This window comes from Protopterus annectens, chromosome 10.part0, assembly GCF_019279795.1.
Source record: "Protopterus annectens isolate FY-2018-M chromosome 10.part0, PAN1.0, whole genome shotgun sequence".
In the NCBI taxonomy this organism is placed as follows: Eukaryota; Metazoa; Chordata; order Ceratodontiformes; family Protopteridae; genus Protopterus; species Protopterus annectens.
In genome coordinates, this window is record NC_056744.1 from 287,044,588 (window position 1) to 287,061,981 (window position 17,394).

At 41.2% G+C, this 17,394-nt stretch overlaps 1 protein-coding gene across 2 annotated transcripts in view; it reads left to right on the top strand.

The window, feature by feature from the left end:
- NAT9 (N-acetyltransferase 9 (putative)) overlaps window positions 1-17,394 on the top strand; it is a 209,102-nt gene that overhangs the window by 101,733 nt on the left and 89,975 nt on the right. For both annotated transcript variants that reach the window (XM_044085162.1, XM_044085163.1), the window contains exons 3-4: window positions 6,869-6,978; window positions 11,564-11,704. In XM_044085162.1, coding sequence (XP_043941097.1) covers window positions 6,869-6,978; window positions 11,564-11,704 — 251 coding nt within the window. The remainder of the gene's footprint in view (window positions 1-6,868; window positions 6,979-11,563; window positions 11,705-17,394) is intronic.

The window sequence follows — 17,394 nt, forward strand, 5'->3', positions numbered from 1 at the left end:
AGCTTACTGATTGGGGTACGTTCAAGCAATTGTTGAGAATTTGAGAATGACTTGTATAAACTAAAGAGAATGTAGTGACAAATGCTTCACATGGAAGCCTGTATTTATATAAGGTGGCTCCTAGGGGCCTGCGTGTTTTCTCGCACTCCCACCTATGGTAATACATACCCAGAATTATTAAAACGCTGGCAGATACTTAATATTGAAGTAAGTATTAACTATATGCGCCTCCTTAATGAATTCTTTGCCCCACATGAAAAAGAACTCTGTAATAAATTGGAAAAACTACAGGCAGATTTATTTTGTAGGTACTCTGGACCTACTTATTTAGCTGAGATTGATAATGTGCTTTTAAAAGTCTTGGCTTATGATGACAAACAGCAAGTAATTAAGAAGAAGAAGTTGGCTAGGGATATGGCTGATTTTCAATGAGGCCATATTTTTGTATGGCCGCGAGGGTCCTAACGGACATCTGATATCCCTAGAGGCCAATCTAAACAAGCTGTTACTGAACAGTTGCAGCCTGATTTACCATTACCATCTGATGCCAATCCTAGCACCTCTTATGCTACATTAACTGCCGCTAGACAAGAGACTAATATAACTGATTCTGCCTCCAGTTTATCTTCAGTGACCATGAAGAATGCCCCTACATTTGCAGCTGGTGCCTGTCCTAAGGATACCAGCAGCTCTCTACAGACGGACAGTGTGTTTTTAAATTTTCCTGCCCCTTTCAGGCTTCCATCAGCATTCGGCAGGGGGCAGAACCTCAGTTACACACGCAAGAAATGGAAGTGTTCAGCGGAGAATGAGCATGCCGTGGAGGAGAATGTACTGAAGAGAATATTTTGTTAATTTATAATCTATCTTCACAGGTACTCATGACTTCACAAGTAATTTTGCTTAATAGAGGTGTGAGCTTTGTGCCATTGTGCTCAGTACCTATTGAAGACATTATTTTAGATGTCAAATTATTTATACGAAATGTAGCTTTAAAATTGGTGTTTGGCGAACAGCAAACAGCACCTGCTCCTCTGAAACGCCTTAGTTTATATATGCCACAAATACATCCAGTACTTGAAACTTTTACTAGGACAATTGAAAGTGAGCTTTTTAAAATGGACAATTCTAAACATAACTTTTATAACTTAACTTATGATGAACTTCTGGCATTACATGAGTTGAAAACTAGCAATGTACTGACTTTTTGCCCGGCTGATAAAGGGGGATTTATTGTAGTTCTTGACATTATGCAATATAATGCTGCTATGTCTCTTATATTCAATGACATTGATACTTATGGACCTGTAACTAATATAGCAATGGTTGGCGTGGTTTGGTCCGGGCCGAGGGACCAAACAGCCAACCGCATTACCCACACCCAGAAGTGGTTATTATTATGACATTATTTAAGAAAATAAACTGTTACTTTTCTTAAATAATGGCATAGTATAATGCCTGTTTACTGCCCTTCCGCAGATGTCTGGCATCCGGCAGTTCTGATGTACTGCGCGCGGTACATCAGAGTGGGCAAAAGCAACGGAGAAAGCAAGATCTCCGTTCGCTATGTTAAATGAGTTTAACATGGCGAGACAGTTTAAAATAAGCAACGGACATCTCCGTTGCTTATTTTGTCTCGCTATGTTAAACTCATTTAACATAGCAACGGAGATCTTGCTTTCTCCGTTAAAACACTGTCTCGCTATGTTAAATGGGTTTAACATAAAATAAGCAACGGGCATCTCTGTTGCTTATTTGTCTCGCTATGTTAAACCCTTTAACATAGTTAAAATCGAGTTATACTAATGGAAAAAGTCCGGCAACCGGACCTTTTCCATTAGTATATCAAAAAATGTTGAAAAAACAAATGAAGCTCAGAAAAGAGGCCCCTTGTCAGGAAAACAGCAACTCCACTAAAAACCTTAACGCGATTTATTGAAAAATAAAAGTTTTTTGCTAATTGTATGTGCTTCATCAGAGAGGTAGAATAGTGTACAGATAAAAAAAAACACTAAATATCTGAAAAAAAGGAAATGACATTTGTTCAATTTCTTGAGGTTCAATTTTGTTACATACTATGTTCAACTTCTAAGCTCACATTCTATAACAAAATTTGAACATTGTACAAAGGACCAGCTCACATAGAAGGATTGAACATATGAAATTACTTAAATATTATTAAAACATATTATTAAAAAATTGACGTTGTTGACAATGTGCATGTGGAATATCTCCTTAACAACAATACTGAATAATGACCATGATTGTATTACTAAAGTTCAGTATTGCTTCATAAGATGAACCCCATTAGAGGATGTGAGGTTCTATTGATTTATATTCTAATGCTCTAGGTAGGCTATTTTGTAAATATATATTGTTAACTATAAACTTTTCAGTTAGAAACATTTTTGTTGTTAAGGAGATATTCCACATGCACATTGTCAACAACGTCAATTTTTTAATAATATGTTTTAATAATATTTTTTAAGTAATTTCATATGTTCAATCCTTCTATGTGAGCTGGTCCTTTGTACAATGTTCAAATTTTGTTATAGAATATTACTCTTGAACATAGTATGTAACAAAATTGAACCTCAGGAAATTGAACAATGTCATTTCCTGTTTTTCAGGATATTTATGTAGTGTTTTTTATCTGTACACTATTCTACCTCTGATGAAGCTTTTTATTTTTCAATAAGTGGAGTTGCTGTTTTCCTCTTTTCTGAGCTTGGCCAATCAGTGTAGGTCATGGTATAATAATGATTTTGACAGGATTGTAAGTAATATTCATGAACATTTATATGTCTTGCTAATGGAACAAGTCGTTGAAAAAGATATGTATGACTTTGTTGGTTACTGATCCCTTAATCCCTGTTATACATGGCCTGCCTAAGGTCCATAAGTCTTTACATAACCACCTCTTCGCCCAACAGTTTCAGGCAGAGGTTGTGCCACTGAATTTATTCCCATATTTATTGAACATCATTTGAAAAGACCTTTGGAAAAAGCCAATGCGGTCTTAAGGGATACAGAGCATTTTTTAAGTTTGTTGGGTTATTGCACTAGGGAACATGGTATGTTATCTGAGCATACCTTACTCGTGACAATGGATATACATACCTTGTTTACCATTATACCACATGAAATGGGTATTACGTACTTAAAAGAATTTCCTTGCTTTTAACACTGAATATCCACCTGAACTAATTGAATGTATTGGTGTTTTGATGGGTCGTCCTACATTATATTGTCTTTCTTTTTAATGACATTCTTTTTAGACAAAAGGTGGGTGTTGCAATGGAGACTCCTTGAGCTAACAGTTATGCCAACCTTTTGTTGGCGGAATGAGAGCGCGAGGTAGTCCTCTCTAGACATCCTTTCTCCACACAGCTGCTGTTTTACAAACGCTTTGTGGATGATATTTTTATTTTGTGGGGGGCTTGGAAGCTGATCTTTTGAGATTCACCCGTTATCCTGAAACATCAAGTGACTGTTTTAAATTTGCTCCGAATTGTTCTAATACTACTGTTGATTTTTTCTGGACATAAGAATTTATTTGATGGTGTCATGAATACTTCCCTCTATAGGAAACCATGTAGGAAAATGCTTTTTTTGCATTTTAATAGCATGCATTCCAGGCATGTTTTTAATAATTAAAAACGCCAAAGTGGTAAAAAAAACAATAATCCACAAAATACGGATGACACAGGAACTAAGTTGCAAGAATCCTAGGGTTTATTCACAACTCCAAATTTTCGGCAGTAGCAGCAAAGAAAGGAAAGCAGTCACAATACACATCCACAGTCATCTGTTCCTGTGTCATCCGTATTTTGTGGATGTTTTTAATAATATTACTAAAAGTCAATATTTTAGAATGTCACGCCTGCACACTGTTGATACTGAATGCTATGATGCTATGGATCTTTTAAGTAATGATTTTTTGGCTAGAGGTTATAAGCAACATGAATTGAATGCCAGTTATAATGAGGTTGTCTCAATGGGACCAAGTAAAGGTAAACCATTTTTTAATCTTTCCTATGTGGCTAAAAAAACCTTGTTCTGACAATATATCTGGTAACAATGTTAGACTCTCATTGACTTATGGCAATAATATGAAACAGATTTGCAGTGCAGTTAATACATTTTGGCCCATATTACTTTCCGATGACAAGATCAAGTCTGTGGTAGGTGATAAACCCAGTTATGTTTTTAAGAATAATTTGTCCCTCAACAGACAATTGTGTTACAAATCTACGTTTAGATGCTCTTTGTTCTCTGAATGTAAGGGCACTTATCCATGCAGGATCTGCAAAGCATGTTGCCGTATTTCAACTAAGGTTGAATTTCAGCATCCAATCTGTGATTTTCTGTTTAAACCCAATTTTTATGCTGACTGTAAGTCTCAAGGCCTGATTTATCTGGCTAGCTGTAAGCATTGTACCTCATTTTATGTGGGGAAAACAGTCAGGATGCTTAAGGAACGCATCCTTCAGCATATGGGTGATATTATACGGAAAATATGCTTAATGCCCTAGTTAAGCATATTTCTGTTTTTTCTGATCATAGTTTTGATTTTAGTGTGCTACAACTGTTATATTCTAACAAAAGACGTGGTGATTTTAATAATAGACTTGAAACTGCTGAAACCAGGTAGATTGTAAAACTATAGGCAGATAAATTGCCTGGTCTTAATGTCTCTATTTCTTTAAAACCAATTCTTAAAAAACAAAATATACATCAGTAATTGGCTGTTATAGGCTATTGGTTAATTGATATGTGTTTTATTATTTAATGGTTTTGCTCTATCATATCATGTGATAAGCCGCGGTAGTGCAGCGGTTAGTGTTGTCGCCTCACAGCAAGAGGTTGTCCCATTCAATTCTTGGCTGGAGCGCCTTCTGTGTGGCGTTTGCATGCCCTCCCCATGGTCAAGTGACGATAAAGGCATGCAGGTGGGTGCGAGCGTGAATGGGCATGCCTTCGTTGAAGGTTGGGCGCCGGGCTGGCAACTCGGCACCGTAAAAAATCCACTGCCAATCATGAGTGGGCTGGAGTTCCTCTGTGGCGACCCCTAACCGGGAAAAGCCGAAAGACATGCATACTGCTCTATTATGTGATCTGATGAAGCGCAATCTGTGTGAAAGCGCTAATCCTGTGTATTAAAGACTTTTTATTTTTCAGCCTCAGTGGATGCCTGGTTTGTTCTTTGATATACTACATTTTATTCTCTACTGGGTAAAGTTTGTTGGTTTACTTGGACACATTTTTTTATATTATCTTAGCCGATAGGGTTTATCTGTCTCAAATCTGGGTCATCGGAAATTGCTATCAGAGATAAGATTAGTAAATTATTTTACGTTACTACATATACTAGAGCTAGTAAAAGAATAGAAGCTGTAATAAGAGAGAATTGGTGTATTTTGTTGAGCCTTCCTGAATTAGTTCAGTATATTGGTGCCTTTCCTAGTTTTTCATATAGGAATTGATTGAATTTAAAAAGACGCCTTTGTTATAAAGACTTTCATCAACAGCAAAGATTAATATCTAGTAAAATAGGGACTATGCCATGTTATAATTGCTTTAGTTGTGCTTATATAAATCAGGATGAATGTTTTATACATCCCAAAATCAGAAAAAAAGTATTTTGTTAAATACTATGCTACTTGCAATACTGATATTATTTACTTAGCTACCTGTGGGGTTTGTCCTGCATTTTATGTGGGAAAATCTACTCGATGGCTAAGGGATAGAATGGTGGAGCATAGGTCAGAGATACGTAGAGGGGTTTGCACAAATGCTTTGGCTCAGCATATTACTGAGAATGGTGACACTCATCGTTTTTCTTTTAGGGTTTTAGATATTTTTAGAGATTTATGAGGTGGAGATGTGAATAATAAATTAGAAGTCAGGGAGTATGACTGGATTTTGCTCTTGGATGCTGAACATGCCCCTGGCATAAATAAAATGGTCTCTTTAAAACCTATATTGAAGCAGAGGCAAATGTGTTTAAGATAATTGCTCTTAGAATGTTTTTATTGGCTGTGTGATGTCATGTGCTTATTTTATTTAATTATTTAAATGAGTTATTATGTAAAATTTATTATACTGATGAAGGATTTTATCCGAAAGCTTTATCATTAAATTGTTGATGCTGGGATTATACGTGTCATATTTCTTGTGCTTCTGAATGGGCAGTGACATTATGGCACACGTTTCAACATGGGTATTCTGCTGTTCTTTTGATCTTTCAATGAAATATGATTAGTCAGTACCACATCAATGAATGGCAGTAGTTGGAACATTTTGTAATTTATCCTAAGAATTTGTGATGTCAGAGTTAGTTTATGAAATGCAGTGGGCAAAGTTATCTGTGCAGGAGTGGGAAAGCTTTGCCCCAAAAATGAGTAATGGCCATTTTGTTGCAGTAATCTTAATCTGCCAGATTTTCCAAAAAAGTGATTCACTTGCCCAGACCACTTCCCCATGACATCAACAATTTCCCCTACGGTAGTAGCATGTACTGGAAATTTATATTTGGTATTTTTATTCCCACAGTGTAGTAGGATTTCTTCAACTATTATCTTAGTTATTAAATTGATTAGCTTATATTTCATGGCAAATGTGATGAAACACTTACCAAAGGATGGAAGGTAGGCTACACTGCTGCCATAGCAATACCAAATGGTTATGCAAAAAATGTCTACCAGATTGTTTTCCAATTTCTGAATTGCTTTTTGTTTAATTTTTTCTGGTGTTTAGTTATTTAAAACTAGGACAGGAGTGGAGCCACTTTCTAGGTCAGGGCATAATTAAAGTTCACAAAATCCCAATTTCCTTGTGTGCATGGTCTTATTCTTTTTTATTCCAGGTATCACAAGTGGATGAAATCAGAGGAGCTTCAGAAACTGACTGCATCCGAGCCTTTGACACTGGAGCAAGAGTATAATATGCAGCGTAGTTGGAGAGAAGATTCTGACAGTAAGGGTGACATTTATATAACTAACTTTGATCTCTTTGTAATGTAACAGGACAACAAACTTGCTATTTACCAGGATAAGGAAGAAGGTTTCCTAATTTGTTTGCCTTCTGGCAGTCACTGGTTTCCATCAGCGCCACATAATGGCTGCAGTGCCATAGAAAGTTTGTTCAGTATGTGATATTTGGCAATAGAAAGCATGGCACAATGGTGGGTGGGTAAGAGACAGCAAAGAATCTACTCTCAAAACTGGGCAGATGATGGCTTCACTACTCAAAGCTCTTTTGGAGTACTTTCATGAGCTGCAGGAAGGGGATTATTGTGCAGCTGACAAAATTATTTAGCGTTCTGATCCACCTTAACTATTCTGATTCCAAGTAGCCTTTATCATAAGGGATAGGTCATCGGAGAGCCCATGAAATGACTGAATACAGTAACAAAATTTAAAAAATATGCAAGTTTAAAAAATGTGCAAGTCAGCAGATAATACATGGAAAAATTGCAAGATCGATGGAGTAGAAGGATAAGATCCTGTCTAAGACCCAGCCAATCCAAATTTTATTAGTTGCTCAGATTGCTGATGGTTGTGGCAGGGAGCATGGGTTTGCCAGTCCTGGAGTGTGGAACCTTTCTGGACATCTCTCTGGCAGAAGCCAGAAATTAGATTGATAGAAAGCTGGGCTGAGTGGGCAGGAAGACAGGAATCACAGTTACAACTATGACCCCAGGATCAGGCACAGGCTGTGCTGGCCAGTCTGGTGATATCAGCATGGAGGTGGTAGGGCATTAATGATAAAATCCTCCTGGTTCCCTTGGGTTAATAGTGCATTTCCTGGTAGCTTGGCCCTTGCCTCTAAGGAATTAAGAAGCATAAATGGTGAAGCTGATCCCTCACACTTGGGGAATATAAAGGTAATACAGCATGCCAGAAGGACGACTTGTTGATCGAAAGGGGTAGCAGACCAAAAAATATATAATAAAAAGCAAAGTGCATAATAACATGATACTGCACAAAAAACATAACTGTGTACATCACTGTTGCTTTGACCTGAAGCAGGAATTTTAAGTTTAGAGGCAAAAGGTAGTGGAACTATTTCTCAGCCTTTTCTTCACACTTTGTAGTGGCCTTGATACATACAGACTGCAAGGACAAACTTGATGAGTGCAAAAACTGAACAAACGTGATTTACATTGACACTGGCAACTGTTTGGTGAGACCTTTGCATAAAACTTGAGGGTATTGAGTATGATCTTGAGGAGAGATGCATTTTTAAGGAAATCATATCATCAGCAGGGTGACCAATCCAAAATGTGGTAGAGCACTGGTAGATAGAGCAAGAGTTACAGTTTTGCTTTAAGGCGGAAATTCTTTTAACAATTCTAAACTGAATACAGTGATGTGAATTGTGACTAATGGCTTGTTTATAACAAAGATAATGAATACTTATGAGTATCGGTACTGTGTATACACAGTACATCAAAGTGACATAATTGTTGCTTGCATACAGAAGTGCCCTCTTACTTTCTTTAATACGGTATGGGTAGTATGTTATATTTAGCAGAGATAACGAGGAAAAATTAATTAAAGGGAAGAAGTTAGCAAGTTTCTAATATCCAGAATTTTCTGCCATAGTACCAGTTCTGTTGATCCTCCTTGGGAAGAGTAATACAAAGTTTGACTGAGAAGCAAGAATGATTTTTGCGAAGTTCTTGTGTTCCTCATTAGAGTTTCATTCTTCCTGTAGCCTACCATACCACAGTGAACTACTTTGTTTTAATGAAAAACCACATCCTTTGAATGTCTGAACTGCTGTAGTCCTGCGTTGCTCCGCAATGAGTGACACTGACTTCTGTGCAAATTGCTCGTTAGATGTTTGGATATAGTTAATGACGCTGCCCTTGACATTTGGATATAGTTAATGATACTGCTCACGACAAGTCTACTGCTGTCAAACAGCGTGGCACATCATCCGTCATAGAATTGGTGACCTTTGGGTCTCTGTTTCCTTGTGGCACACTGTAGCGTCCAAATCATACCTCTAAACCTGTACGCATTAAAAACAGGAACATCCAGCTAAAAATCTGGACATCTAATTATCATAATAGCAAATAGTAAATAACTCTTCCTTCTTTCAATAGGAATAAGGAACACTACTCAGAATTAAATGAAAAGAGAGCTTGACAAAATGATGGAAAAAATATAAACACATTATCAAAGAGAAAGAGTAAAATATGCAGAATTTAGTGAACTGCATTACAGGATTCTACCACATAAGGTAATTTATTTTTGCTTCAGAAAAGGTGAGCTGTAAGATTGTTGTTGCCACTTGTATGTTGGTCACGTAAAGTGGTCTTCTGTGCACTAAACATTTTCAAAAATAACATGATGAGGGTGATTCAAAATTTGTGTGAAGGGATAAATCAAACCTGAAAATATAGATGTACTAAATCAGGCCTGAAAATAAGAACGTTCCTTCAAAATAGGGAAAGTTGAGAGGCCTGATCAAAGTCCATCCCAGTACTTCAGGTAGAAATGTAACCACTTGTATATGTCTCCGCAGAATGCAGCTCAGAGCTTTTTGGAAGAGTGACACAGAACATGCTTTAGCCTAAGACTTCCAGATAGCAGTTTGCTCACCTCAGCTATAAAACTGAAATGAGAAAGAGCCCCTTTATTTTATACCCATTCTTTGTCAAACTAGTTGGAATTGCAATTCATTATAGCAGATTGAAGCTGTTGTTTTCTTGGGAGTATCCCTGAGTTATTGTTTTTGTATCAGTGAACCAGTATTGCCCATTCCTTTCATGATCTGGAAAGCACATTTGTTGTGTTTGAGTGATTTAAAGATATGTGTATTCACAAGTTACATATTTTTTATTGTTTTATAAACATGGGTTCGCTAAGTTAAACTGTATTGTTTAAGAGCATTATAAATGTGCCCTATACTCCATGCAAAGTGAAACACATTATTTTCATGACTCCAAGCAGACTAGGATTTCTCCTACATAATAGATAATGTATGGGTCCTGTGTCTGAAAGACAAGGACCATATCCCATTTGCAAGAACGTGATACCTTCAAGATTATGATATGACTGAAAGCTTGCATCCATCTGAGATGAAGGCATATAATTTCTACTTAAGAAACTGTGTCTTTGAGGGATGTCATTAGTTTGTATTTGATTTGCACTTTGTGACTAGGAGTGCTGACAAAATTCAGGTTATCATGTAAAATGTAGCTCCATATACCTTGAAGAAATTTTGTTTAGCAAAAATTTTAGTCTCTTTAAAGATACAGGTGTTAGCACAAAGTAAGCTTATCAGATGAAAATAATTTGGTAGGATGTTTAATGTATCATGTTACGTAAAGTGACTGTTAAGTGGACAGATTATTATGTATCGTGAAAGCAAGCAGCTGCTGTGATGAAATAGTGTTAATAACGCTCACATAAGAGGAAAAACTAATCTAACTAATGCAAAAAAATGAAAGCCGTTAAGCCAGTTATGTCTGAAATGGTAGCGGCTAAGTAAGACAGGGTGAGCTGTTACTATCAGAGATAAAACATGGACTGAAAGTATTAACGTTAGGTAAGAGAGAACCAGCTCTAAACGTGTAGGGGGATAAATCCCTGACTGTTAGACAGATTGAGTCAACTAATGGCTTGGAAGCCTTTTGAAGTTAGCATGATGAAGAGGTGAACAGTGAAATGTGGATGGCAACTCTTTGGATGCAAACAACCATGCACAGGTGTTTTCAACAGAAAACCTGAACCATCCCTGATAGCTGCCTCAGTGACAGCCCTCTCTTTCAACTGTTGTCCTGGTGATGGGGAAGACTTTTAGAAATTAGTTAAGACAGGCAAGAGAGTTTGAGAGGGAAGGATGCTGTGAGGGTGAGGTGATAAAGTGGAGTGGGAAGACAGAAGAAAGCTAAAGAGTTGTGGAGGTGAGATTTAGGTGACTGTCATGTGACTTGACAGCAAGTATAAAATCTAATACAGAACTGTTAAATATTCTACTTGGACAGTAAAGTAGGAGGTCAAGTGATTCCACACATAGAAGGCATGCGCTTAGCTAGTTTCTTGGGATTTCCTTAATGATGTTAATTTATGAGCATACAGACAATTAAAAGATATGTTCTACAAAAGGGTATGACCCTACTTGCTGTGGTTCTTCTTCTTAAAGTCAGATCGGTGTCAGCAGATGTATTGTCTCTGAAAGGACAGCACTAATGGTTTTGCTCTTCTTCCATCCCTTTTAGCTATACTGCCAAGCATGTAACTGCTCCTCCCTTCTAGTGGGGATGACTTCATTGACATATGAGCATCTGCTTTTAGGCATGACCAGAAGGGTCTGAGTAGCTTAAGTGACTTGTTCTGAGTCTTTCCATGTATAGCTGGGAGTGGTTGGACAGAGACTAATATTTGGTGGATACACATTGAAAACACTAGCCCATTTCTCTCTGTCATATGTGTTTTTACTTTAACCAGTTTAATCTAGTGTGCTCTGCATTAATTACAAGCTTTACAATTTCTTTCTGAATGTAATCTTAGACCTACTATGTTTACCTTGTTTTATTTCTGTTTAGAATGTACATTTATTGTTCTGGATAAGCAGAAGTGGAATGACCCTGCATTTTCAGAAGAGGATGCCATGGTTGGAGATGTGAATTTGTTTCTAACAGACCCTTGTAATTCCAAGCTTGCAGAGATTGAAGTCATGATTGCTGGTAATGAAAATTTTATCTAAACTATGAAAAACATGCTGCCCGAGTAATCTGCTTGTTTATCCACAATATTTACTAGTAAATGTGAATTATTAGTCCATGTAGTATCTAAAGGTAATTTTTTTCCAACCTATTTCCAATAGTTATAAATGCAGTATAATAAGTTATTCACATGCTTACGTGTGTTCTATATTATTTTTTATCCTTTGAGCATCTCTTTCGAGTGTGGTGCCTGCCTAATCATCCTTATTCTGCACCTCTACATGCTGCCTTGTGCTACTTATTGGCATCGATCAGAAGTCTCTGGACCATGGCAACAAAACGACCATGCATGTCAATTTAGTCAGCATAGGGGTGCCACAGAGAACAACATATGTTTGGAAAATTGTGTTAAAATGTTTTGTATTTATTTAATTGACATACTATATTATTTTACTATAGCTATATCTATCTATATATGATGTAAAATAGTTACTTGATTTGCCTAATATTTGCAAATATTTGCAACCATTTGCAGGAAAAGTATATTTTTCATGGTGGAATGTGTGTTCTACAATAACTAAAAAAAAATGTTAACTAGCTAATGTTTAGGGGCAAAGTACCAGCGGTGTTTGGTTAAATAACTTGCTGTAATGCAGGCCATGGGAATCGAACCAAGCATTGCTGCACGGTCTAGGTTTATATAGCCTTGAACCTCTACACCAAACTGCTCGACAAAATTGTTGTAACACAATTTAATATATATGTTATGTCTCTGCTTATGGGCCTTATTTGAGCTGTATTGATAGCTCAAGGAGCAGGCAGTTCCTCCTACAGTAACTACAGATGTAATGGGATCCTATCTCGCCTACATTCATAACAGATGGGTTTGGAGCCGATCCATCGGCTCCGACTCGGCCACTATACACTAGAACGAAGTCTCTCATTGGCTGGGTTCCCCCTTATCCCAGAATGCACTACACCTGCTTCCCCAGATCTCGTTTGCCGCTTTTCAAGCTGGACGTGGTCTCGACTTGGCTGGAGCTAAGTGTATTTTCTTAACCTTTTTGGTCTTTTGACTTGGGGTTTCTGTCAGAATTTCAACAAACAGCTGTTTTAACAGCTTTGTGAGCATGTGTTTCATTGTTTGGTGATTTTTATAATTTTATAAATTTTCGCACTTCTGGTATTCTGGGCAAGGCCCGTTTAAATTAGAGGGCCTATGCCCTTCGCTGTGTGCTTTGGTTTTGTTGTGTGTTAAGTATTTGTTTTTTTCTCTGCTTTTTCTGTTGTATTGGGCTAAGCCCGTTTAAGTTAGAGGGCTTTAGCCCGTGTATTGGTCCGCTTCTGTGTACTGTACTTCGACGTTAAGGGCCCTGTCAAGATGTCAGAGCAGAAGTCAGGGTTTAAGAAATGTGCTAAGTGTAGTTATAAAATGTCTGTTACAGACAACCATGCAGTCTGCGTTTACTGTTTAGGGCCTAAGCATCTTCAAGATACATGCAGTGTCTGTCATGCCTTTTCTTCCAGGGTCCTTCAGGAAAGAAAAAACAAATTAATACTAAAAGGTCTTATTAAGCCTTCTTTTGAGGAAGCGTTGGCTTCATCTCCTGCTTCTAAAAAGAAAAAGTTGTCGGCTCCGACCAGCCCGTTGGGCCCGACACCCAAAAAAGCATAGATCATTGGCTCCGACCAGTCCGTCGGAGCCGACATCTAAGAAACATAGATCGACCTCTTCTTCCTCGGCTCCAATGGCTTCGGAGCCGATGGCTGAAGGGTCTGCCTCGGTGCCTCTTTCCTCGGCTCCATTGGTGTCGGAGCCGGAGGTTAGTGCACCGAGAGGCCAATCACCTACTTTGGCTCCTTTGGTTTCGGAGCCGTTGAAGGTGTGCAGCTCAGACTCTTCCCCCTCGGCCCCAGAGCCTCCTTCGGTGCTGACGCCTTTACAAACGGTTCCGATCTCGGATCCGATAGTGTTGGAACCTTTTTGGAGCCAGTCCCCTGTTTTATCGGAGCCGAGGCAGAAGTCGTCTCGGCCCCAATCTATTTCCTCCAAATCCTCTAGGTTGTCGGATTCGGATTTGGATAGGGTTATCCAGAGGCTGTTCCAGTCCCCAGTTTTTACTAAAATGATTTCGGCTCCAGCCCACTCCGCTTCGGAGCCGATTCCCCATTCCGTGCATTTGATTCCTCCTCCAACCCCCTTAGAGCCGTTGGAGTCGGTGCTGGTAGAACGCAGCAGAATCATCCAGTCGGAGCAGAGACCCCCTCGGAGCTTCTCTGCTCCGACCTTCATTCCTACCCTGTCCTCGGTGTCAGGGTTTGGTACCGGGTCTTCCTCGATGGGGGCCGAGGGCAACACTGTAGAGCTGGTCTCTTCGATGCCCAGTCTTCCCCTCGGAACATCGGCCGCAGGTATTCCCGGTACCGTCGTGGTATCTCAGCAAGTGCCCTCTGCAGAGTCTGGAGGTCCTGCTTTTGAGGCCATGAGGAGTGCGCTGGCCATGACCTTGCCGGTTCAGCAAGTTTCTACCTCACCGTCCCTAGGCTTGGGTACTGGTGCCTCTGGTGACATTCTTTCCCACGACAGTGGGGCCCCAGGGCCTGAGGATACCCCCTTAGAGGGTTCCCTTCTTCCAGGGGGGTCCTTCTGAATCTGCTTCGGATGAACCCCCAAGGAAGAAACTGTGCAAGAGGAAGTACATTGATTCCCAAGATGAGTCCGTCACTTCAGATACTGACCTCGATGATGCGGAGGGGTCCCCAAAATCGTCTTCGGATGACGTCTCCTTCTCGGATATCCTTGAGATCTTGAGACAGAGAGGCGATTGGCAATCCAAAGCCCCTACCGCTGAGGAGTCAGTCTTCCTCAAGGCCTTCGGGGCCCAGCCCTCCTCCTCCTGGGTGTCTCCACCCTTCGACGAGTTGTTAGATTTGATCTCTCGGAGGGTGTGGGAGCATCCTGATACAGTGGAACCGGTGCCTGCCAGACTTAATAAGTTCCTTTCAGCCCCTCCCCAGAAGGAATTCCTCACTAAGGGTGTTGCAGTTGATGCGATGGTAGTGGCTTCTGCCACTCAGCAGGACGTGACAGAGGCTTCAACGTCTATTCATCCTCCTAATAAGGATTCTAGGAGCATGGATAGGTACGGGAAGCATACCCTTTCTTCAGCGACCTTTACCCTGCGGTCGATGAACTATCTCTGTCATTTTATTAGGCTCCAAAGGGACCTCCTCAAGGAGTTAGGAGAGTCTCTTGCGGGTAATCTCCCTGAGGCGTTAGCCCAAACCGTAGGCGCCCAGATGACTACCCTATCTTCCATAGTCAACTCGTCCATGAGGCTCATTTCCTATGCAGCCGAAGGGGCGAGTAGAGCAGCGGGCACAGGAGTGACTCTTAGGAGACAAGCCTGGTTACGCTTGTGTCCACTTGCGGAGGCCTTTAAGTCTTCCTTCGGCCCCTTTGATGGGTCTTCTCTGTTTGGACCCAAGGTGAAGGACACACTTACTCGGTGTGAGCAGGAGGGCAAGACCTTGACTGCCGTTGGGGCCTGTTTTTCCGCTCCCTCTAGACCTTACCCCAAGGCCCAGAGAGGAGGGAAAATGTGGTTCAAAAAATCCCAAAAGTTCTTCCCTACTCCACCGGGTGATCCCCCCTCTAGAGGCGGGGGGGGGATTCAGGAAGACGCCACCCCAGAGGTGGCAGAGGCCCCCGTAACACTGGAGACCGCGATTCCTTTCGTGGTTCCTCCTACCCTCAACATCCCTAGGATGTGGCCAGGCTGTGCTTCTCCGGAGCCAGTCGGGGGTCGTTTTGTGAAACACCCACAGGCTTGGGAATCTATAACCAAGGATCAGTGGGTGCTTCGCATTGTAACCGGAGGCTTCCTCATCCCCTTCTTCAAGCCCCCTCCTCCTACAAGGAAAATCCCAGACGTGCCACCCAGTCAACGGGATCAAGCAGCCGTAGAAGTTTCAAAGCTGCTAAGCAAGGGAGTCATCCAGCCCATCCCCGCCGACCAGATCGGATCAGGAACTTACTCGAGATTATTTTTGGTGCCAAAAAAGACAGGGGACGTAAGGCCCATTTTGGACCTAAGCTAATTAAATCGTTTTGTGAAAAAGTCCAAGTTCCGGATGGTCACCCTTCAGTCCATTCTCCCGTTATTGGAGAAGGATGTCTGGATGTGCGCCATAGATCTCAAGGACGCTTACTATCACATTTTGATACGTCAAGAGTCCAGGAGTCATTTACGCTTCCGCCTGGGAGCCAGTCATTTCCAGTTTCGTGCACTGCCCTTTGGTCTCACCACAGCCCCCAGGGTGTTCACCAAGTGTCTGGCAGTGGTGACAGCTCACCTGAGAAGTCTAGGATTCCAAGTGTTTCCCTATCTAGACGACTGGCTCCTCACTGCCACTTCCAAGCATCTACTGATTCGAGCGCTGATGGCCACAGTAACTTTGGGTCTCTCGCTGGGAATCACTTTCAATTGGGAAAAATCTGTGCTGCGGCCATCTCAGCGTATCACCTTTATAGGCGCAGAGTTAGACACAAAAAGGATGCGGGCATTTTTGCCATCAGAAAGAATTCAGGCCCTACAATCTCAGATTCTAAACTTGTTACCCAAATCTCGAGTTCCGGCCAGACAGATTCTACAGTTATTGGGCACGATGGCCGCAACTATTCTCCTAGTTCCGTTAGCCAGGCTGCACATGCGGGTGCTGCAATGGCTATTATCGGTCCAATGGTCATATCAAGAACTTCCCCTGAACCATTTGGTTCTGATTACGGACAGTTGTCATCGGGACCTCCGTTGGTGGCTGCTTCTGTCCAACCTGGACCGGGGGCGTCCTTTCGCCCTTCAGCCCCCAGTTGTCACAGTGACCACGGACGCCTCCCAGATAGGGTGGGGGGGGGTCATTATCTGGACAGGTCTGTCCAAGGCACTTGGCAGGATTGCGAAGCGCACCTTCACATCAATGTCCTGGAAATGAGAGCGGTGCTTCTGGTTTTGCAAGCACTTCATCATGCTCTCCCCCAAGGTACTATTGCAATTCTATCCGACAACATGTCGGTAGTTTGGTACATAAACAAGCAGGGCGGAACCAGGTCCTACCCCCTTTGCAGAGAGGCCATGAGAGTGTGGCGCTGGGCCATAGCTACCCAACATTTCCTAGTAGCAACGCACATTCCGGGGAAAGCCAATGTGATTGCAGACAGGCTCAGCAGGACTCTCGTGTTGCCCCACGAGTGGTCCCTCAACAACAAAGTGGCTGCGCAGATCTTCGCCAAATGGAGTCTCCCTTGTTGCGACATGTTCGCCAGCCCCAACAATGCGAAATGCAGAGAGTTCTTCACTCTGACTCCCTCTCAGGGGCAGTTTCCCAGGGACGCTCTAGCCCACAATTGGCCCCCCGGTCTACTTTATGCCTTCCCCCCGATCCCCCTTCTCCTGAGGGTGATTCAGAAGGCTATTCACTTGGGGAGCGACATGATTTTGATCGCCCCACACTGGCCCCGTCAGGTTTGATTCCCATTCCTTCAGAAGTATGCAGTACAGGGCCCTTGGATTCTGGACCCAGTGCCGGACCTGTTGTCTCATCAGTCGGGACACTCTCACCCGTCCCTCCGGTCGTTGCGGCTGGCTGTTTGGTTACTCCACTTCCATCTTTAGTTAGAGATAACTCTCTTTCTCCAGAAGTGATGTACATTT